This window comes from Rhinopithecus roxellana, chromosome 4 (assembly GCF_007565055.1).
Source record: "Rhinopithecus roxellana isolate Shanxi Qingling chromosome 4, ASM756505v1, whole genome shotgun sequence".
NCBI classification, from domain to species: domain Eukaryota; kingdom Metazoa; phylum Chordata; class Mammalia; order Primates; family Cercopithecidae; genus Rhinopithecus; species Rhinopithecus roxellana.
The window spans coordinates 13,505,466-13,528,962 of NC_044552.1; the positions used below are offsets into that span (position 1 = coordinate 13,505,466).

The 23,497-nt window shown below is 42.8% G+C and overlaps 1 protein-coding gene and 1 long non-coding RNA gene across 12 annotated transcripts in view; one reads left to right on the top strand and one right to left on the bottom strand.

Moving 5' to 3' along the window:
* Nucleotides 1-23,497, bottom strand: part of LY86 (lymphocyte antigen 86) — a 63,651-nt gene that overhangs the window by 20,046 nt on the left and 20,108 nt on the right. For 4 of the 11 annotated variants that reach the window (XM_030928168.1, XM_030928164.1, XM_030928171.1 and 1 more), the window contains exons 3-5: nucleotides 9,496-9,582; nucleotides 8,071-8,199; nucleotides 2,384-2,467 (exon numbers count right to left, since the gene is read on the bottom strand). In XM_030928168.1, coding sequence (XP_030784028.1) covers nucleotides 2,384-2,467; nucleotides 8,071-8,199; nucleotides 9,496-9,582 — 300 coding nt within the window. Of the gene's footprint in view, nucleotides 1-208; nucleotides 638-2,383; nucleotides 2,468-8,070; nucleotides 8,200-9,495; nucleotides 9,583-23,497 lie in introns of those variants that run through there. The other 7 variants (XM_030928165.1, XM_030928172.1, XM_030928170.1 and 4 more) reach the window with 3 other exon arrangements.
* On the top strand, nucleotides 9,501-15,868 carry LOC115896812. The gene is made up of 3 exons (XR_004056696.1): nucleotides 9,501-9,605; nucleotides 11,733-11,873; nucleotides 13,037-15,868. It is a non-coding gene; the product is annotated as an uncharacterized LOC115896812 (long non-coding RNA).

Sequence of the window (23,497 nt, forward strand, 5' to 3'; positions counted from 1 at the left end):
TCTCAGGGGATCTACTCTGTTTTACATTGAAATTCATCTAATTATAATGTGTTTCTCACTTTGGTCAAACAGTAGGAAAGCTCAGATTTACACAAAAGATAAACCAAGAACCAGTTATTTTCTCAACTAGAGGATTCTTCAGATTGCAAAAGATGTCATCATAATGTTTCTTTTAATTGCAAGCTTTAAATATTAATGCGTTTAAAATCAAGTTTAAACCTGATTATTTTCTCTAGCTTGCATATTGCACACAGGGAGGTACGTTTATCTGTTGAATGTGTTTCATAATGGATTTTGCTCATACTGAGAAGTGGCCTGTGCAGGCATGGATGCACCATGAATCAGCAGTTCTTGTGGTCACCATTGTCTTCTGCACCTCTCTGGGATCCTGACATGAATAAGGCATCATTAAGTCCTCTTAGCTTTTCATTGGTTGGACTACATCAATCACAGCTTTCAAGGTCTCAAAGAAGATTCCTTGACCTACAGATACTCTAATTTATAATCATACACACCCAGTGTATACACACATGCACACACACACACACAATTTGTGTATCTAACTCACCTAAGTCTTTATTTTAATTTCAGCTGATTTTGGCAGTAGGTTGTGTACAACTGATATCTGCAAGTCAATCTGTGAATCAATATACAAATTATTTTTGAAAGAGTATTACTCACTTGGTGCTATGGAACCAAGGCCACTTTGCCTGGGTTGACCTACCCTGGTCAGAACTCACAGAGGTTTGGCCAGAACCAGGTTTGACAGTTGACATGTCTCTTATTATCAAGTGTGAAAATCATGTGTTCCCGGGACACACTGGGGCGAACAACACACACTGGGGTGTGTTGGAGGGTGGGGGATGGGAGGAGGGAGAGCATCAGGAAAAACAGCTAATAGACGTTGGGCTTAATACCTAGGCGTTATCATGGGATGATCCGTGCAGTTATTCACTATGGCACATGTTTAACCATGTAACAAACCTGCACATCCTGCACATGTACCCCTGAACTTAAAATAGAAGTTGGAAATAATATAAAACAACTTTTAAAAAGAAAGAAAATCATGTGTTCATTCTATTTACTTTATGGTTTTAATCCGAGTCTTTACCCAAATCTCCAGGTTCACTTCCAGTTGAGAACCTCACGTCTCTGTGGCCCTACACAATATATTCTTGATGGTCCAAACATGAGCCACCTTTAGGTCATTTCTCCCCACTTTTTATTTGGGTGGAGCTTGTGGAGCAAGCATGAAATGTTGCTTCTACTTCCCAGGGTGATAACTGAGTTTCAGGCACCACAGTACATCTTACAATCAAATTTTGGCTCTATTTAACGTATCATTTTATTCTCATCTTCCTGATGTGGGATATTCTAGGAAACTGCTTGAACAAAATGAACCTCATTGAGAGTGGACATCAAGATGTGTTGAACGCTTGATGAATCAGAGACTGAAAGAGACTGGAGGGAACTTGACTCGATTCCAAGTTAGACAGGGCTGTGGGTGTCTCATGTGTGGTGCTGGTGAGTGCTGACAAGCCCAGACTTTGGGAAAAGTCCTTATGTCAGACAATTGTGGGCTAGGGTGACAGATCACACTTTGACGGATGTCAGGTTCCCTTGAAGGGAGTAGACATTCCTAAGATTATGTATTCTGGGTGGAAGTCAAGCCAGTGGCAGAAAATAAAAATTTTAGAGGCTGACCTTAGATCAAAGGAGGAAAACAAAACAGAACAGAACAGCATAGCCATGAAAGACTTGTTCAGTTACTGGTCAGGAAATTCTGGGATCCTGAGCAGGTTGGCAGTGTGCGACGTTATGGACTGGCTGCTCCTCTGGCTCTACGTTGAGCCAGTTTGAATCTGAATCCTCACCTCTGGCCTGTTTCTATGACAGACCTACCAGAGTTTCTCAATCAGCCCTGCAGTTTTCACAAAATGCTCCTACTTCTGCCTCAAGGTCCCTCAGGTAGGGGAGGAAGCCCAGGGACTCAGTGCTGTGATTCCTAATGCATCAGACACGTTGCATATCTTATTTAGTCTCCGCTGTTACCCAATCATGAATCAACCACTCTCATTTGATAGATGCAGTAATTGAGAAACAGAGAAATGAAATGGCCCTCCAGACTGTCCCTGGCAGCTGTGGGGAGGGAAGGAGACCTCCAGGCCCACTCTCTGGCTTTTTCCTAAGGTGCCCTTCCTCCTGCCAGCTGCCACTCTGCCCAGTCTTTCTGTTAAGTCCCCTTTGCCCCAAATCTAATTTGTTGGCACAGGCCTTATAAAGCAGAGTCAAAGCACAGGTGCAGCATTACCCTTCGTGTCCTGGATCTGAATGTATGCTGCAGCTCAGGTCAAGTGTCCACCGAGTAACAGCCCACGCGTACCTGTGCTCAGTAACTCTGGCGAAGAGCCCTGGATTCTGACAGCTTCTAGCAGTGGTTCACAAAATTTAGTATGCCACAGAACTACTTAGAGCAGGATCGGTCAGTCAAAAGAAGAAGATTTCACCACATGTAAGAATTAAATGAAATTTAAATTTCAGTGTCCATAAATAAGTTAAACAAAGCCAAATCAATCATAAAATACATGCAGCAGATATAGACATACCTCACTTCATGTAATCTGGGCACACAGCCATGCCCACTCATTTTCATATTATCTCTGCAAGGGCAGAGTTGAGCGATTGCCACAGGGACCATATGGTCTGTAAAACCTAAAATGTTTACTATCCTTCCCTTTCCAGAAACAAGTTTGCCAACACGTGGTCCAAAGGGCTTGTTAAAATACAGATCACTAAGCCCCAACCCCAGGGCTTCTGATTCAGTAAGTCTGGGTAGGGACCAAAAATTTGCCATTTCTAATAATGTCCTAGATGATGCTGATGCTGCTGGTCTGAGGACCACACTTTGAGAACCCCTGCCTTATCATAATGGCTGGTTATGCCCAAAGAAGATCCTTTGGTTTCTATAATTTTGTTGTGCCCCTCCTTTAAATCGAAAAAGACTGTCTTAGTGGAGGGCTGAAAGGAATTTACTTCTTTTCTAGCAAAGCTTTCTTTATGTTTATGGAAGATACACAGCAGAAGGGTTTGGAGCTGGAGAGAAACCCAGTTCCACCACCTGCTGGCTTTGTGACCTTGGGTAAGTTAGACTCAAGTTCCTCATCTGTTAAGATGAGGGTGTATATAGGAAAAAACAGTTTTTCCTCCTGTATTCTCAACACAGAGCACTTCTGGTCACCACCTGGCTTGGCTCTTACTCCTAGAGATTCTGATTTCATTGGTCTGGGGTATGGCCTGGATGTTGGGATCTTCAAAACTATAAAGGGAGATAATAATGTAGCACTGTCCAATAAAAATATAAAGAGAGTCACATGTATAATTTTATGTTTTCTAGGAGCCACATTTTGAAAGATGAAATTAATTTTAATATATTAATATCTTATCATTGATAAATAATTAAAATAATATATTAATGATAAATTCTACTTAACTCAGTATATTCCAAACATTAACATTTCAACATACAACCAGTGGAACAATGACAGAGATATTTTACATTCTTTTTCTCAGACTAAAGCTTTGAAACTGAGTCTGTACTTCACACTTAGAGCACATCTCTAATTAGACTGGCTATATTTCGGGGTTCAGTAGTGACCTGTGGCTTGTAGTCATTGCTTCAGAAAGCACAGGAGTAGTTAATGTGCAACCAAGATGGAGACCCACTGGGGTAAGGGCACGCTTGGTGTTCGCAGACCAGACCAAAGCTCCCAGACCACACAGGGGTTCTATCGGCATTATTATTCTTGAGGATTGAGGGAGTTGACTGCAGCTTCCCTCCTTTGGGCTAGGAATTAGGTGTGGTCATTAAGGACATTCAGTGAAGCTCAATTTTGTCTTAAAATTGGATGTGCAGCTTATGGAACCTGTTTGAAAGCATGGCGATCAACTAAAGCAAATAAATCTAAATGACTTGATGCTATCAGAGAAGACAGAAGGACCAGTGCAGCATTAACAGAGCAGGAAGTAAAACCGTGGCCAATTTTGTCTCCTTCTCAGTGAGCCCACAGCCTGAGTAAACGGGGCTGTGGGAATCCCAGGTAAGAGGATGGCTGTTAGATCATCCCTTGATATTCTATGCAACTCTTTGATTCAGAACTTTCTATTCAAGTCCAAATATCACTGGATATTACATAGGCTATCATTCTCTTTGAAAACTCTTAGGTTTATTCCTAGGGGAACAGAATTTATTCTCTCTATTCTTTCTTATAATGATAAACTAATATTTAAAAGAATAACCTTGCAAATTTATCATAAAAGCAAGCAAGATTTCCGAAAAAGACAAAAATAAAGATCTGCAGAGATAAGCGCTCTTAGCACTGAAGTGTGTACTCTTTCAGAGCATTTTTTTGGTGTATACACTTACACACATTTTATACAATAGAATTCAACAGTGACTACACTTTTATAGCATGCTTCTTTGTCACATAATATTCTTACAAGTATATTTTCATGTAATTTAGTAATCTACAGCATCATTTTAAAATCACAGCCATTGTACCATTGTTTGGCTGACTAATGACCTACTTAGTCAATGCCCTATCATTGGCCATATACGCTATTTCCCCCACATTGTCAATCATAGCGTAAGCAGTCATACTGAAAGAGCATCAGCTCGTCTTTGAATCCAATGTGATGCTTGCCTTAAAGCTAGCTGAGGACAAGGCAGAGGGAAAGGAGGCAACATTTCAGTCTCACTAAGTCTGACCCATTTTGTAGTTTTATCTGGCTTGGAGAAAAGCCAGCGAGATGCAGTTTGCAGAGGAATGCATAGTAATGCTGTGACAATGATACCAGACAGCTCAGCTGCGAGTGACACCACAATGTGCCGCCCACAGTGGACATTAGGTTTTCTCACCGCTCTGCTAAGAAGGACCTGCAAGCCCCACAGCAAGCCTTAACGTGTCAACAGCAGCTTGTGCTTGGATTTGGATTGACTTTAGTTCTTCTTGGTGCCATTTTTCCCCTTCTGGTCTTAGTATTAACCACTTCTTTGGAACAGAATCATTCCTGCAGTAGGTTTGTGGGTGGGTTAAAAAAATTTAATAATCCAAAAAACCTCTGACTTTAAGATTTTAGTTTCTCTGCCTTATGTAGTTTACATAATTATTTGTTCATGCAGTGTTTATATATTACTTTTCTGATCATTTTATCCTATATGATATTTTACACGATATGAGGTTTTCTGGCAATTTCCCCAGTGCCAGCTTCTCAGTTTGCCTATGCAGTCATCACTCCCGTTACAATAAAGCAAATAAATAGCTGCAGAGCTGCCCAGCATTCAAATAAGGCAAACGTCAGCCTTTTGAGCTGCTAAACTGAATTGAACACCTCAAACTGATTTAGGGAACCATCTCTCTTCTCTTTCATCCATCCTATTAAAACCATACACAGGGAAAAATAGCAAGGCTTTCTTATACTTGGAGGACCAGGAAAATGTACTCTCTGCTAGAGTTGGATGCATGTTGTGTCTTTATGTCATGCGTAAGCAGTCTTAAGTAGTCATTTTAAAGGTGAACTGGTAAAGTTGTGTTCAATCCATCATATGTTCACAGGCAAATACAACAAAACAAGTATCTATTGTGTCTTTACTTTGTGCCAGGTCTCTTTGCCATGTCAGTGGTGACGGATAGGAGCAAGAAATATGCCTTCCTTCAAGGAGTTTGAAGTTTAATTGGGAGGGACACACACACTAACAATAAAATTCAGTTCCATCTGAGACAAGAACTACAGCAGAAATAGGAACATGATGCTCCCAGAGCACCCAGAGGGAGCACTTCATCTGTTGGGGCTGGAGGAAGTTTCAGAGAGAGAGAGAGAGAGAGAGAGACAGAGACAGAGACAGAGACAGAGAGAGAAAGGGATACTTGAGCTAGGTCTGGATGAAAAGCAAATGGCGATTGGGCCACACATACTAAGTGGACCATCCAAACAATGTTGCAGGTGTTAAAATGCAGGCTCTGAAGAGAAAGTGGCAAAGGATTCCTTAAGCTGATGCCTAAGGTATGTGTGGGGGGTGGAGCAAGATGTAGCTGAAGAAGGGAGGAAGGGAGGGAGGAAAGGAGGGAGAGAAGGGAGGGAGGGAGGAATGGGAGGGAGAGAGGGAGGGAGGGAGAGAGGGAGGGAGGGAGAGAGGGAGGGAGGGAGAGAGGGAGGGAAGGAGGGAGGGAGGAAGAAGAGGGAGGGAAGAAGGGAGAAAGGACTGACTGTGGGTGAAGAGTTCAGAGTTGGCCTAGCTGAGGGCAGGTCAAAAAGGTTAAACAGGGACGGACTAATGAGGAGTTCATCATTCTGAGGAAATGCGTGAACATACTTGATTAATCAGAAATGTCTCCAGTAAGTTGAGAGAGGAAAACTGACTTATCATTTTAAGGTGGGCTAGCTAAGAAAAAAAAAAAGGTCCCAATTTGAAACAAAGTCAGATCACTGGGCAGAAAGATTCCTGAAATGATAATTTTAAATAAACCTGTGGTCAAAAGCAAGACACATTCGTTCATTGTCTTGTTTGTTCTTTTATTGGTTCATTCGTTAAAGCTAAGGTTGGAGTCAGCCTGCCTGGGTTCAAGCCGTGGATCCTGCAAGCTCTGGGACTTGGTGCAAGCTCCTAAACCCCTCTGTGCTTCAGTTACACATTTATCAAGTTGGAATATTAATACAGTATTAACCTGTAAGGTTGGTGTGGGAAGTAAATGACTTATTGGATCTAAAGCTCTTATAACAGGGCCTGGTACGAATGCTCAATCGTGTGAGGCATTTTGCTCTGTGTGTCTCTGTATTCAGAGCTCTCTACGTATCAGCCACATTTGAAATACTGGGAATAAGAAGACAAAGGTGATATGACCGTACCCTCAAGCAGCTCGTAGTCCAATGTGGAAGATACATGGGAGTAAACCAGGACAGTCCAACATGGCAAACGCTAGGATAGAGTGATGTGCCACACAGTTGGTGGGGATGGCGAGGGTGGTGAGGGAGCCAGGCTGAGTCTGTCCTCTACAGATCCCAGCAAAGTTACCCCGGTTCCATCTGGTCAATCTTCCCTTAAGTTCCTCGTTTTCTTTTGTTTGCATCCCTTAGTGTAGGAAGGATATTCCAGTTTCTTCTAGATCTTTCATTTAAAAGGAGTAATTGCCTCATTTCACAAGGAACTTTACTGTTTAAAATTCTAGCTCTCTTGAATGGGAAAATAGATAAAGGGATATTTCTGAGATGTGAGGTGAGGGGTGTATTGGGAGTATGCCCTGCCTTGGCCAGTGGGAGTAGGAAGGAAATCCTGGGAGGGGAGAGCAGCTGGAAGAGAACCACTCCTGCGGAAGGACAGTCAGAGAAAAGAGCCAGGTTTTAACTACACCGTGGAAGCGTCGCAGGGCCTTGGTGAAGCCATGGTAAAGACAAGAAGGAAAGGAGAGGTGGGGACAGGTGGCGGAAGGCTACCTTCTCTTTCTGCAAGGCTGTAAGGCAGGGAGTAGAGGGTTGGTGCACTGGAGAAAAGGTAGCTAATATAATGGGGTTTCTGCCTCTGTACTTCTAGCGTAACTACCTGATGCCTCTGTTAGTCAATGACCCCCGTTGGGAAAGGTGGTGACATATCATAAGCTTTATTTTTTTATTCTTTTTTGAAGTCCATTACTACGTTATGGACACCCTGCCACTAAGGAAGTTGTGGAGGGAAAACCTGGAAGCACTCTGAACCTCAACGGATTTTTGGAAGCTCTTGGCTCTTTCTGCTGCCAGCCCTTTTTATAAAATGCTGCTACTCACAGTAACAATGTACTGTTTTAAAGCATCTCGTACGTGTCATTTCCTTTTGATATTCACAACAGCCCTGTAAGGTAGGCCTTATGGAATGGGCCTTATTGTTATTTTTATGCAACACATGCTGATAAGTGAGGATAAGCTCGTCCAAAGGTGAGGGGCAGAGACACAGTTCTGGTCTGGGTGTCCTGGCCTCAGATGCAAGTTTGCATTTATCTCTCTGCAGGCCCCTGCAAGCAGTGAGCAAGACAGATGGCTTACCTCCTTTCCTTCTTCCACAGAAGGAAAACTTGGGCAGAGCCACCTCACAGATGGGATAGGAGAAATTCAAAACAGATGAGCCTTGAGACATGAGAGCTAGGTCAAGAAATAGCTCTTTGATGTCCTCTCCTGGAGGAAAGACAAGAACAGCTTTACTCTTACTGCGTGTTTCACTGTATATCAAAGGCATTCACAGTATACAGCAGCATGAGCTAAAGAACCTTTTGTTTCCATTAATCTGCTCTGCCTGGGGAACACTTTTCTTCTTTCCTTAGTAAAACAGCATTTAGGCAATGCTACAGGGGATTATGACGAGACCCTGGGTATGAAAGGTGGCTGTTTCTCAGAATACCTGCTTGGAGCGAGGTAATCAGCTGAGCTCCCCACCCTGGTGCTATGGCCTTTTAATGTGAAGTCTGCAGGTCTGGCTTCTGGAATTTCTCAGCTGCAGACTATCATTTGTTCCCCATGATGGTGGTGGGGTGTGGTCATGCCTACATATACCTGCTGCTGTCACCAGGGAGGTATTGCAGCACAGGTACACAGGAAGCTTCGGTGGATCCCATGGTGGTGGCTCCCAATTCTCTCTGCCTTTTTCTCCATTCCTTCCTTTTATGTTCCACCCACTCTTCCATTTCTCTTTTCTCTCTTTTTCTCTCCCCATAATATTTTTCGAGCTGCTGCTAGAGTCCAGATACTGGATAAGATTCTAGAAATACAAAGTTGCGTGAGAGTTCTTGATTTCTGTGAATGTTTCTCCCACTTTTCTGGAACGATTCCACATGCTAAGTTTATTAAACCTCTCTACTTTGATTTTGATATAACTGTTTTGGAAAAGGAGATAGTCTAGTAGCTATAGCAAATATATTGACTAACTATAATTGCATGATCATATGATGAAAATTAAACAATCAGAAAGTGCTCTAGCTTATTGATTGGGGTAGGGGAGAAAATATTACATCTCCTCCTTGCCTATGTCAAGGTTTAAAAATTTGTATTAACTATTTGGGATACAAAATAACACAAATGACAAACCGTACTGCTGGTAGTAGATTTATTTGTTGCTGAGATAACTAAAAAAGTTAGGAGATCCTGAGTAGACACTAATACTTAATCTCAAAATATTTTCCTTTTTTTTTTTTTTTTTGCTGCGTATACTGATTCCAGGTGCTTATATCGTCCAAATGAGTGCCTAGAGTCTTTTTAATACAAAAGTACAGCTTTAAGTGAGAGTTCTACCCTACCTGGATATAAACCAGAGAGAGATTTGAAAATGAAGATGTAAACAGTGTTAATTCCAGAGAGTGGTGAGGAAACAGTAGTTTAGCCAGTCATTGTAGTTAATGTAAGTCATTGGGGGTGTGGAGTTGGAAGAGGCTGTGCAATGTTTTATTTCATGCTAATCATTTTTTTTTTTTTACTTACTCAGAATTATTCCAAATCTAATGTTGATATTTGATTTTAATTGCTTGGAACACTTTTCAATAGAAAAGCCAAAATCTTGTAATGGATCTGCAAAGAAGAAAACAATAGTTGTGAGTACATCGTATATTCTGCAAACATATTCAAAATTTGCACCAATATTGTTTTCACACGAATTACTGCATTTATTCAAAAGCATATTGCCCAACACTTTTTAAAATAAGCCTGTGATATTTTCATCAGCTTCCCCCAGTGTCTTCAAAGCCAACGTCATGTTCACTCTGACAGCAGGGCCTCCATTCATGGAATGAACAGTGTCTTGCTAGTTGGGTTATATCTTTACTTGTTAACGTTTTTATCATAGAAAAATTTTATCATTGCCTGAATTCTTTTAGTTCCTGAACATTTGGCTTTAAAATTGCTCATGGATTGCATAGAGCCTTTAATAAAGTATCTATTATTATTATCAAAACAGAGGGAGGTACAAAAGTTAGGAGAGCTTGAGTAGACATTAATACTTAGGCTTAAAATATTTTCTTAAAAGATTTTCAAAGTTAAGACCTGCCTTTGTAATTCCATTTTATCTCATCCCATCCCATCCCATCCCATCCCATCCCATCCCATCCCATCCCATCCCATCCCATCCCATTTAATGTAATACTTCCCCCCCAAAATATTCCACTATGTACAGGTATTGTGCTAGATATCATGAGGCTATAAAGATAATATTTTCTGCATATAACTTCTGCTCATTCACAAAGCTCCAATGGTTTAGCTATGCCTCAGAATAAAGTCCAGAAATGAGTGACTGGGTCCAACTTCCATCCTCCACATCATAAATCCATCCTCCATTCCTTGAGACCAACACACCAGCACATTCCCACCATGTTTGATTCGCTTGTGTGCTTTCTCCCATTTGCAATGGTCTTAGTCTTTTTGGCTATTATCTAAATCCTCAGGTCTTGCTCATTCCCATCTTCTTTGTGGAGGCTTCCCTAACCCCAAATATTCTCTTGTTTCCTTGAATTCTTAAAATGGTGATGTCTGGCACTCTCGGTAAGTGTACAAACGTATCACTCTGTACTTTGCTACACGGCTTATCCTGCAACACTGAATCTAAACATGAGATTCATTAAAGGCCAGAGCTAGTTTCTTGTTTTGTTTTGTTCGTTTTGTTTTCCGTTTCCTTTTCCTTTATGTTTCCCACTGGGCTGGAGACAGGAGAGCTATTTTTAACAGAGGATTACCTTGTACTAATAGCCGAGCCTTGTACTTTATGAGTGTTTTCCATTTAATTCTCTAGGTTCCCCAGCACCTAGCAGAGAGTCTCACAGCCTCACAGTCTGACACACAGTAAGCACTCCATAAATGTACGCATTGAGTGAATGGATGGGCCGTGTATTGGAGCTGTTTCTCAACTCCAAATCCAGCCCTCTTTCCTCTGATTTTTAACTGGGCTCTCGGTAATCATGTTTCTCCTTCGCTGTCTGCCAGTCAAGATAGCAGGGAGACGGATGCTGGAGTTGAAGAAGGGACTTACTCCTTCTTGAGTACTTTCTGGGAGTGTCACTGGTGATGGACCAACACCTTGGCAGTGGAAGTTGGTTCCAGTTGGCTCTCTTTTGCACCTTCCCAGCATCAGCTGACACTCAGCTCTGTGGGGGCCCTAAGCTACTGCAATAACAGTACACCAGAAGCTGTCACCCCTTCCTTAGCAGTCTGTCTCAGTTCCATAGGGTCCTTCTGTCAAACATCCAGTTTCTAATCCCTATAACCTGTGCCTTTTGCTCTCCCAGCCCTCGGCGGTCCTTTCTTTGCTCTTTTGGCTCTCCAGCAACTGGTTCTCTAACCAACTTCCTATGTCAAATTCTCTCTGTTAAAATAATTGATATGGTCTTCGTTTTCCTGACAGGACCCAGACTTGCAGAATAAACAATAATCTGAAGAGATAGGTATGAGTTACCTCATTTTACTGTTTTGAAAACATGGACTGGGAGATGTTGTATGAACTTACCCAGATCCCGACAGTAGAAAGTGTCAGAGTCAAGATTCAAAGCCAGAGTTAAAAACAAACAAACAAACAAACAAACAAATTGTTCCCTGGTATTATGCAGTGAAACTCACAAAGCAGAACCTCAACTACATATGTTACTTATTTGGTTTGTAAGATTGCCCAGAATATTTTGTGTGCAGGCATATGGCATCTGGTAGTTCTGTTTCATAACTGATTTCCATTTCAGCTTAGCTATGAGCTCACATTTGCCAATGATAGTGTTCCAGGCAGTTTTATCATCCACATTGCTGACCTGGAAGATGCATCATTGTCTATGATATCTGCAATGGAAATGATCACTAGGCAATTTCAGCCTGGCAAAGCTAACGTAAGTACACTTTTGTTTGATCAAAACCCCTTTGGACCAGTCACTACTTTTCCTAAGGGTGGGAAAGAGCCCTTTCGTCTTATGCTCACTGGACTCCTTCCTAAGTATCTCTGTGCTGTCCCAGGGTTTCTCTCAGCCTGGAAAATAGGAGCACGGGGTTGGAGACGATAGTTCCTGCTACATCCTTGGCACTCAGTATTGAAAAAGATAGAAGCCAATGAACAGATGCTTAGGAAGGTGCATCCTCAAAATTATGGATAAATTTAAGTTGCTAAACAGGCAAAATAAAAGAGGCTAAGTATGTATTGTGTTGTTGATTAGCAGCTATATAATTACACTGTATGTGTATCAATATTTTAAAGGTATAGATAGTAAGAATCAACTAAGGGCGGGAGAAGGAAATAAAGCATTTTCCTGGTCCTAGAAACACATTGTTGTTAGAAAAATAATCTCAATAAAGCACAAAGTCACAAAGAAAGCTGTAGGCTGCATCTCTCTGAGGATATGTATATGAAAGTAGAAAGACAGATTGCTTAAAAAGCGCTTAAGGGTTTGGTGAGCTTTCCTAGCAGCTATTTCAAATTTATATGCAAGACTGATATCTTTGAGTGTAAACATGCAGTTTGTGGTTCTCTTGGGGAAAGTGACATTGGTTCCTCCTCCTCCCCCAATCCCACCCTCTCAAACTCATATCCTTCTCTGTATTTATTTGCATTTCCACTCAGGCACTTTGTATGTTCTAGATTACATTATATTTGTTTGTATACCTTTGTCATTCCTCCACTAGATAATGCAAAGCTGACTCCCCAGTGCCAGGGCTATACATAATCTCTTAAGATTATACTAGATCTCCAGTGATTATCTGCTGGATGAATAGTAGTGGTTAATTGTAGTAAATTTGCTGAGAACCTTAAAGCAGGATTCCTCAACGTTGTCACTATTGACATTTTGTTTTGGATATCCCTTATGGTGGGTGCTGCCCTGCGCATTGCAGGATGTCTAGCAGCATCCCTGGTCTCTACCCACCAGATGCCAGTAGCACCCCCATACCCTCTGGTTGTGACAACCAAAAATATCTCTAGACATTACCAAAGTATCCGGGAGGGACAAACTCACCCCTGGTGGCGATCACTGCTTTAAATAATCGCTTTATCAATTTCCAGGCTTTACTGATACTGCAAATGCCTCAGAATCACCTACCAAAATAAAAGATGGTAGGTTGCATTTTAAAGCAGTTCTCCTTCTACAGTATGAACAGTGACGGGCAGGCTGAGAGTGGAGAGACTTTCCCTTGGACCCTTGCTTCAGTAACTTTTAATCATGTAAGATGGATCATCTGACTTTGGACTTTCTGAAACAATAACATCGGAAAGCTAATCAGAGTTGGTGTTCTGAGAATTTGAGGAAAGAGATAAGTGTTTCCTCCGGATACTTCACTGTATTTCAGCAAATGAGCTCAGGAAAGAAGTCAGAGCTTCATCATGAAATAGAAGACTTCATTTTCAATATTTCTTCCTTGGCCTCTATGTGGCACTTCCTTGCTCTTTGTTCTGTTGACTTCTATGGCTTCAGCCCAAGGGAGGACGGCATTATAGTGGGTGAACCCAGCAAACCCCAAACTACCCCTGCTCCCCTCTCCCCCGGGCAGGTGTGCCCTCGAAGGCAGGCTTCTCCAAACCAGCAGCATGTGAACCCTGCCAGAGGTGAGGAAGAGCTCCAGGAGAACAGCCAGCAGCATCTGTTTTGCATACTAAGGGCAGCAACAATCAAATCTCTCCTAGAAAGGTTTTCTTGGACATTCATGGAGTAAAATAGAGTTGGATAAACAAGCTGGGTTTAGAGTGAGCAGCATTTGAACAGATCTCAGCTCCAAAGGTATTTTTGTGCCTTCCACCTCCATTAGTGGCCTAGGCTGGGCTAGACCTGGGCAGCTGTCGAGGGGAGGACAACCTTGTCGGGATGGCTTCTATTAACAGCTAGCGGTAGGCTTTCAAATGGAATCAGTAGGAAGAAGACAAAATCCAATGACACAGACTCTGGGAGTGAAATTCCTCAGCAGAGGATGGTGGGGGCCTGGGTACACTCCACTGGACCAATCCTCGATTTGACTTCAGGCAGCTGGAAAGCTTGGATGTATGTCTCTAAGTCCTGGAGTCCATGGATGTAGCTCCGCCCCCTGTGGCCTCTGCGTTGCTGGCTGGGTAGTTTGAGGCATAGAGGAGGGCCCAACTCTTATGCAGCTAGTTCCATTTTCTATATTCTAGCTCTACTTGAGGTTTTTCTTTAGCTTTATGTTTTGAAATAATTATATTTTCACAGGAAGTTGCAAAAAGATACAGAGAGGTCTCATATGTCTTTTCCCCATCTTCCCCCATGGTAAGATCTTACATGGAGGACAATACCCAAACTGGGACATTGACATTGGTACAATCCACAAAGTTTATTCAGATGTCAACAGTTTAGTCTGTGTGTGTGTGTACAAGTGTATGTGCCTATTTTTTACAGTTCTATTGCTTGGGTTTAAAATGGTTAGAAATTGGTCTTCCTCCTCTCAGGGGAGGGTAGAATTCTTACAGCAGAGTCACTGTGGAAAGGAGCTGACTCCCCTCCAACCTCACTTGCACCAGCCTTCCACATACTCATGGCCAAGTGCAACCCCAAGATTGCAATGTCCTTCCTGCTTTGTAAAGGTAGTCTTTCTCCCCCTCCCTTTATCCTATGCTCTTCTCTTCTCTTTTCCTGTCTCTTATTCTCTCTCTCTCTCTCCCTCTTTCTCTTTTTCTTCTTATATCAGTACTTAGATCTGGCTACCATCCTGAGATTAAGAACACTGACTTTTTTTCAAACACATCTTAACCTTCATGGCTCATTCCCTGTGGCCCACATTACTCTAAGAGCTGGTATTGCTTCCTGCATGTGCTGTTGGCAGAACACAGGCTGGCCCCAGGAGAATGTTAAGTATTACAAGCATGCTTCCGATAGAGGCACGACCTGGGGAGGGAGAAAGGGCATAGAGGGCCCAGGAGACCTTACCAGTCACACACAGCTTAGCTGCACTGGCAGGACTGCCTCTCACAAACAGTTTATGGAAGGAAGGAAAAACTGGGTTAACAGAATGTGAGTAAAGCTGGTCTGCTTCTGAATGCTCAATAAAATAGTACTGGATGGTTGTTTAATAATGGGGGGTGTGTTAGGGTTCTCTAGAAAAACAGAACCACTTGGCACTGGAGACTGAGTGTCTGAATGTGGTTGAACTGCTAGTTCCGGGTCAAATGGTAGCAGATATTCCTCTGCATCTTTCAGAATTCTTTCCCAAATGTAACAAAATAACAAACAGAACTTGCTTTTGATTTCTTTTTTTTTTTAGGTTGGCTGATGGCCAATTCTGCCAGCCTGTGTTCTGTGTATCATACAGATCTAGCTGGGCACAGATCTGGAAGTCTGTCTTCTTTCAAGGCTGTACTTTTACTAGAGTGTCTTAATTTTCTTGGCGAATTCATAGGATGACATTCAAGGGTCACTGTAGACCTTTACAAGAGGATGATGCATAAGGCTTCAGTAAAATCGCATTGCTGGAAATCCATTAGCAGCACAAAGCAAAATTAACTTTCTTCTTTTCTGTCCTTAATGCCACTGTGTTCCCTCCGCCTCCTCCCCTCATATTCCCTCCCACCTTTGTGGAAAAAGAAATAACTTACAATGTGGTAAGTGTATTCTAGCTGTGTTTTTCTATTATGTCCTGATCTCTTCTTTTTTCTACCTGTCAAATCTTATTACTGTAGCACAGCAAGGCTCCCCAGTGGGTCATTATTTCAAATAATAGTAGTTCCACTCCCATTTGACTCTCTTTGGCCAGCATTTCCTCGGGAATTGACTCACACATTCAAGTCAACTGGCTTCTTGTTTCTTCATCTCAGATATGTAAACGGTGTGTTCAAAATACTTAAACATGTTTCTTGCTTTCAAATGCAACAAAAATAAAACTAACACCATCACTACGAAATATCGACTATTTGTGGTATAAGATGGTGAAAAACTGCAACATCCTGCCAGCTGCCTGGCAACCTTGGTGAATGTGTTTTTGAGTGAGAAGGTATGTCTGGGCTGCTAAACTCAAAATTCCGGATCCCTAGCTTGTCTGCTTTTAATTGCAAAAAAAAAAAAAAAAAAAAAAAAAAAAAAAAATGAATTCATAATAAGCCTTTTTATTGACAGAAAAGGAGTAGGAATCTTGCATGACCCCTCTAGCCTCTAAGTTCCACTTTCCCAGAATAACCTGTTTGGCTTCCATCAGCATAGGAGGAGATGGCTTTTCTATCATGATATAAATATGACAGAATGTAAGAGATGAGTGGCAATGAAGACAGTCTTCTGCCCAAAATATCTTGCCAAATGTCTTGATGAAAATAATGACCTAATTGAGGCAGTTTTGTCTGATCTTTGCATCTTAGGAGTAGATCAACAATGCACTGGCGGGACATGGTGGCTCACACCTGTAATCCCAGCACTTTGGGAGACCGAGGCAGGTGGATCACCTGAGGTGAGGAGTTCAAGACCAGCCTGGCCAACATGGTGAAACCCCATCCCTATTAAAAATACAAAGATTAGTCGGGTGTGGTGGCACGTGTCTGTAGCCCCAGCTATTCAGAAGGCTGAGGCAGGAGAATCGCTTGAACCCAGGAGGCGGAGGTTGCAGCGAACCGAGATCACACCACTGTACTCCAACCTGAGTGACAGAGTGAGGCTCCATCTCAAAAAAACAAACAAAAGAAACAAAAAACAAAACAAAACAAAAAAAACAAATGCACTAAGTGCAAAATTTTATTGTGTATTACCAAGAGGGTGCCATGGTGCCACATAGCATAAGATCCTAACACGAAGGTGAGAGGAAACTGGAACCTGTTTTATGGGTGAGAGACAGTGCATCTTAGTGGCTGGAAGATGCAATAGGAAGAGCAACTTGGCTCATCATTCATTACCCTGTAATAGGAAGGGGATTAGGTCTTGGGGATAGAAAGACAAATCAGAACTGCTTCTGGTATCATCATATTTATAATATTTCCATCATCTGATTATGACAGCATACTACTGAATAATAAACTCAACAAAAGATGTGTGTCTACTCTATACTCTAAATCTCTCATTTATAGTCAATGCAACACATTATAGTCTCATTATAGTCAACATTTTATAGTCTTCTGTAGGCAAGGCATGTTTCCCATGGATTCACTTTATACTATCTTGCCTGGCCTCTCTTCATTTTAAACACCATCTTAATAGCAGTGTCACTATTCTTTCTTACAATATGTTTATTAACTGTCTAATATGCGCTGGACACTGTGCTAGCTGTGATGGAACCGAGGTGGAAAGGGAGGATTTTGACCAGGCCAGTTCACCCAAAGCCCTACTATTGGTTAAGTAGTGACCAGATTACTAGAGCTCCCTCAAGTCTAGAAGCATCAGGGGAACTTGCCTCTTCGGCTTGGTGTTGGTAATCGTTTAACTTTCTGTTACTAATTTGGAGGCAGTCCATGTGGGATAGAAAAGTGGATAAATGCTAGTCTGTTCTCTTTTTACAATGGAAGATTAGACTTTAGCACATGCTTCTCCACTGCCAATGTGGATTTCACCAGCAGGCAGACTCCTTCTAAGGGAGAGCCTGGCTTAGAGACAGCGGGAACCATGGCATTGGTGACACCCACACAACCAGGATACACCTGTTGTATTTAATGTCTGCAGTTCTTACACATTTGTCTGTCTCTTGACAGTCTTGACAGGGGACATAAACAGGGCCAGATACATAGGGTGCTTTACTTGACTGTACAGCTACAAAGATGATCTCTGGGACTTTTCTTGACACGCTGCAAATGCTGAAAAGGAATTCCCTTCTGCTTCTAGAAGTCATGAACTAGATATGATTTAAAAGAAAAAGCTAAGTTGTTTGTTGTCCTTGGCATCGGAGGTTGTGGAATATGATGGTTGGGTGAGCAGGAACCGACAAACTGTCTGGGAGGTAACAGCTGAGGCCAGCCTAGTCTTTGCTCATTGATGGTGCTGGATTTGAACCAAACATACCAGGAGGTCCTCAAACGTTATTTGAATTGTTCTCATTAGCCTTGAGAGTGACCAGGGCATGGGGTGCTAATTAACATCCCTGTTTGCTAAGGAAGAGACTGAAATTTCAGGCAAGGAAGTGACTTCCTCTCATCTCCAGACTCAGCCTCCTGGGCCCTGAGCACTGCACCCTGGTTCCTGTGTGGGTCTCACCCTGGAGCAGGTGAGCGAGGCAGACAAATGACAGAAGCAGAGCTTTAGATGGAGGCGAAATGAGTCCAGACATGTGTGCCGGAACCTGGTCCTCCTAGGATTCAAGTTGCTTACAGAGAGGGACAAGACCCAACAAGCTTCCCAATTTTGATAAAATTCTTCACTGTGATTGTGCAGGTCACTGTCACTCAGCGAAGGTGCTGCTTTTCTCAACCCAAAGGAAACTGGGATAGAGGAAAATGCATTGGAAGATTTTTATTAGGAATTAAGAAAAATAATGCATGTAAAGCATCTTGGCCAGTGTTAGGCACATAATAGACAGTTAATAATTGGGCAAAAGGAGGATGGAGTCTATTAGAAGATATTACAATACTGACTATTCTCATTATAGTTGCAGAAAATGAAACCAACTTTTTTTTTTTAACATTTTTCTTTTTAATGTAAGAATACCCTAGGTTTAAAATAATTTAGTTAAGTTCATACATCTTTTTTGTATTATTATTTTTCTTTTGAAATAGGGTCTGGTTCTGCTGTCCAGGCTGGTATCAAACTCCTGGATTCAAGCGATCCTCCTACCTCAGCCTCCCAAACTGCTAGGACTACAGATGTGATCCACTGTGCCCAGCATTTTTTTTTTTTTTTTTTGAGACAGAATCTCACTGTCACCCAGGCTAGAGTGCGATGGCACAATCTTGGCTCACTGTAACCTCCACCTCCCAGGCTCAAGGGATTCTTATGCCTCAGCCTTCCCAGTAGCTGAGATTACAGGTGTGTGTCACCACAGTGGGCTAATTTTTGTATTTTTAGTAGAGATGGGGTTTCACCATGTTGGCCAGACTGGTCTTGAACTCCTGACCTCAAGTGATCCACCCATTTCAGCCTCCCAAAGTGCTGGGATTACAGGTGTGAGTCACTACACCTGGCCTTCAGCCCAGCTTTAAGTTAAATAGATATTTCTGAGATGAAACCTAGATGCCAGTTGGGGCCTCCCAGCCCTTAAACAGGATTGGTGGACATAATCTTATGGTTGGGATGCTCTTTGCTGATGGTTCTCAATGTGGCTGCACGTTGAAATCATTAGGAGAGTGCTGTGAAAATACCCATGCCCGAGTTCCACCCCAGACGGTCTGATGTAATAAGTCTGGGTGCTGCCTGGTTTTTCAATGCTACCCAGGTGATTCTATTGCCCTGCCTAGTTTGAAACCCACTGTTAAAAGCCACACCAAGTTTTTTTGCTCATTTCCTGGTACATGATCTTAAACGTGAGACCCTACAGGTCTGCCGTGTATCACTCAGGCTCAAATTTTAACCCCTTCATAGATGTCCTAAGAAATCTCCTTACAAACCATTTTACAAGGTGTACAGAATTTATGAAGCGTTAAGAGGCAGCCCCCTCCGCTTAGCCCCTTATGACCTGGTGAGATGCTCCCGGCCTCTCCCTCTTTTTTCACGTCTCTGGCTCCTGTCTCTACAGGACACCATGTGTCCCCCTGGCTCAGTCCTGAGGAGTTGGAACCTTAGCAGTTACCCAAGCTCCTCTCCAGAATTCTTTCAAGAAAGGCACGGCTCTGCTTAGGTAGGATTCCTGCAACAGCCCCTAAAAGCGTATTTTTTCTGTTTCATTTCCTGAGCATTGACTCTCTGCCAAACACGATCTTAGGCATGAAAAGATTTGAGATGAGAGTTCAGGGACGAAGAGAACAAAGCTGAAGAGATGAGCAAGGAGAGCTAGCGGAGGATGGGGAGCATGAGACAGGACACGCCTGCAAAAAACTCCCAATGTGGAGAAGAACGTGGAGGAACAGCAGAGCTTGGCAGATGTGAGTGGGCGGCGTGGGGCAGGGAGAGCCGAGACCAGAGAGCCTGGTATGCGCAGGAGTCCTGGGCTGCCTGCAGGCTCGCGGGAGCTCTGTGCTGGGCGGAGAGCAATGATTTGAAGATGGGAATGCAAGCACGCACTCAAATTAAAAAAAAAAAAAAAAAAAAGAGTTGTGATTATAAATAAAAGACAATTGGCGTCAATGAAGGAACTAGAGACCAGCAGCATCTTTTACAGCCGAATAAGCTTTACCGTCCTTTACGGTCTGTGTTTGTAAGGCAGTCAAGGTTCACACTCTCAGGAATTTTGGGTGTGGTTCTTCCATGACTGTGACTTGCGCAGATTGTGTTGTGTTGTGTGTGTTTCGTGTCTCTCCATAAGCCGCCCTGACTTTTGGAGATGGAAGGTCAACTCATCCATTTTCTTTGTTTTCCTAAACACTGATTTTCTTCTGGACAGGCTGCCTGTGTTCCTGAACTTTATAGCCTGAACAAGGCTATAAAGAACAACTTATTCTTTTAGGGGAGAGAAGTAGAGGGTTCTAAGGAATAAACCTCTGTGAAAAATATCTCCATAAGAATTTGATAATGTGCTAAAAAATCCCTTCAGTACTCCTAAATTCCCCGCTCTAGCATCACCTTGCTTGGTTCATCGCACTGCACTGTGCGAGCTGGTTAAGTGTTCGAGGAGTGAATGAAGGAAGGCGGATAAACCATCAGGCAGGGAAAGTGAAGGGGCCGTATCACCCTAGCAGTCGTTGAACTGATTCTGGACACAATCAGCTTGCTCTTGGATCTCCTCAAATGTTTTGCTAACACACTGGCTTTTTAATGAATCTTAACTTCATTTTGCCCTCTCCTAATGCAAAAGGCCATAAAGATTATTTTCATCTTCATAGTGTTCAGTACTCAGAGTTAGAAGGGTAAATATCCCTCCAATTAGACTGTTTGGGACACGTGCTTGAAGTCAGAGCAGCTAGCAGAACACAGCAGCAATTTGATTTTTCCTATTTTTGGTACGTGTGGAGAAAATGGAAGGAGAGATGCTACTTCGACAGGAGAGACAAAAGCCCTGCTATTTGTTTATTGGTCCAATTGTAAAGCTTTTTGAGCCCCTACTGTTTGCTAGGCACCATGCTAGATGTGGGATACGAAGATCACTTAGTCTTAGGCATAGCCCCTGACTTTCAGGAGAAAGAGGCAGTAAAAAGATGATTGGCACGCAGCCTAGCCACAAGGTGCAGTGAGAGAACAGGGAGGCACCAGTGTGCTAGCGCTTTGCCTTGGAAGCTGTGGAAGCGCTTTTGTGACCATTCATCTTAAGTATGTTCCTATATATTTCCAGTAATTACAGATGGATGTAATAACAGTGGTCACTTCTATAGCTCTTTCCACAGCAGGTGCTGTTCTAAGCCCTATGTGTGTGTTAGCTGAAATCCTCACAAAAGCCTTAAGAGAGATGCTGTTATCATCTGTGTTTTAGAATTGAGGAAACTGAGGCAGAGAGGGTTTATGGAAAGTGTGAAGGTTGCAAACCTTGTACGGGGCTGGAGTAGGAGCCTGTGTATGTAGACTCTTTTCTACCAACTCAGGCACAGAGAACAACATATACAAAAAGTCTCAAGTCCCAAAGTCTGTGTATTCTGGTCACTTCACGTTTGTCAACAAAAGCTCTTCATAAAATCAAGCCAGTTGTGCTTTTGTGAGCTTCATCTTGAACTCTATAAATGCAATCAGTCCAGCTTCTTTCTTTGAAAGGCTGGAGGTCAGAGGTGGCTGGTGTTTGCTTAGACATGGACAGACCTTAAAGGTCCTAGAATCACCCCGGAAGGATAGTGGAAAAACTAGATAATTTTCTTTTCCTCTATTGCTTTAAGTGGTATCAGAAAGGTAGATTTCTGTCTTCTTCCTATATATTTTCAAAGAAGGAGCCTTCCTTGGCAAAATACAAGTTTCTGTGGCTGCTGGGGTCAGAAAGAGTTTCTACCATCATCACAGGCCTTCATCTTGCAGGTAAGCTCGGACATGCTCACCCTCGTACCCTCTTACTGACTTTGCTGAACATTGCTCATGATGTGGAATAGAATTTCTACATCATCCATGCCCATAGTGTGACATCAAAACCAGTATGTCCTTTGCAGCCCTTAAATACACACATGACAATGCACACACGCAGACACACACACACACCACAAAACAAAACCCCAGCCCTGCCTCGCTTTGGCCTTCTAGCTTGACCATTTTAGGGCAACCTGTCTTGGTGTGTTCCCAGGGACCAGAAGCTTCCGTGTAACTTAGGCAGTAAATCAGGGTGTCAGCTAGCACTCACCTTGTCCCCCTAACCTTCCATTTCCTCACTTGTAAGAGGAGGAACTGAGTACTATTTTAGGCTTCATGCTTCCTTCCTATACCAGGCTTCTCAGATGTCCCAGAGGCCAGGGCAGTGGAGCCCAGACTCTGGGGGCCCAGGGACTGCACTGTGGGTCATAAAGGCAGAGGGAGATGCACAGCCTCAGGCTCAAGAGCTTCAGGCCATTTTTTAAAATAAAATCTTTTTATCTTGAAATAATGATAGACATAGGAAGCTATGCAACGAGTACAGAGGTGTCCTGTGTACTTTCACCCACTTCCCTTCATGGTAATATCTTACAGAACCGAGTATCAAAACCTAGTCATTGACACTGGTGTACTCTACAGACTGTATTCAGGATTTAGCAGTTTTCACACACACACACGTGTTTGCTCATGTAGTTCTATGCAGTTTTACTGCATGTAAGCACCACCATATAGATCCTGGCTGGGCATGGTGGCTCATGCATGTAATCCCAACACTTTGGGAGGCCTAGGCAGAAGGATCGCTGGAGCCCAGGAGTTCAAGACCAGCCTGAGCAACATAGGGAGACCCTGTTTCTATAAAAGTAGAGGCCAGCACCCTTCCTTGCCAGTGCAAACGTTTCTTGCAATGTTCAGGGCCCTGGAGCCAATCTTGGCCATACACAGAAACCTATAGAACAAGCATGAATTCTTTTTTAAAAAATTTTTTTAACTTTTAATGGACACACAATAATTATCCATATTTATGGGTTTGCTTCCTAAATGCTTTCTAGTATGAGAGCAACTTAGCTTATTTTTCTCCTTGGTCTCCCTACATGTGCTAATGAGTTGTCTGTGGCTACTTCCAATCCCCCAGCAGACCAACAGGAGGAAAAAAATCAATTTGCACTTTTCCTAGGAAGCAATCCTGTTGGCAGAGCGGACTCATAGAGACCCTCCTTTTCTATGTTAGCATGTTGCCGAGGGGCCCACGTGACACTGCTTCTGAATGTGGCCTCCTGGATTTAAGGTGGAGGAGTGCCTCAACTGAGAGGCCCTCGAAGGAAGAGAAACCGTGTAAGGAAGTGCGTAGAGAATAAGAGACCCCGTGTCTCCAGGGTGTGGAATCCAAGGCTTCCTTCCTAAAGATATCATGGAGCTTCCCCAAGAAGGCAGAGTGGATACCCAGCGGGAGTTCCCACCCAGATGTCTTGAACTGGAACCAG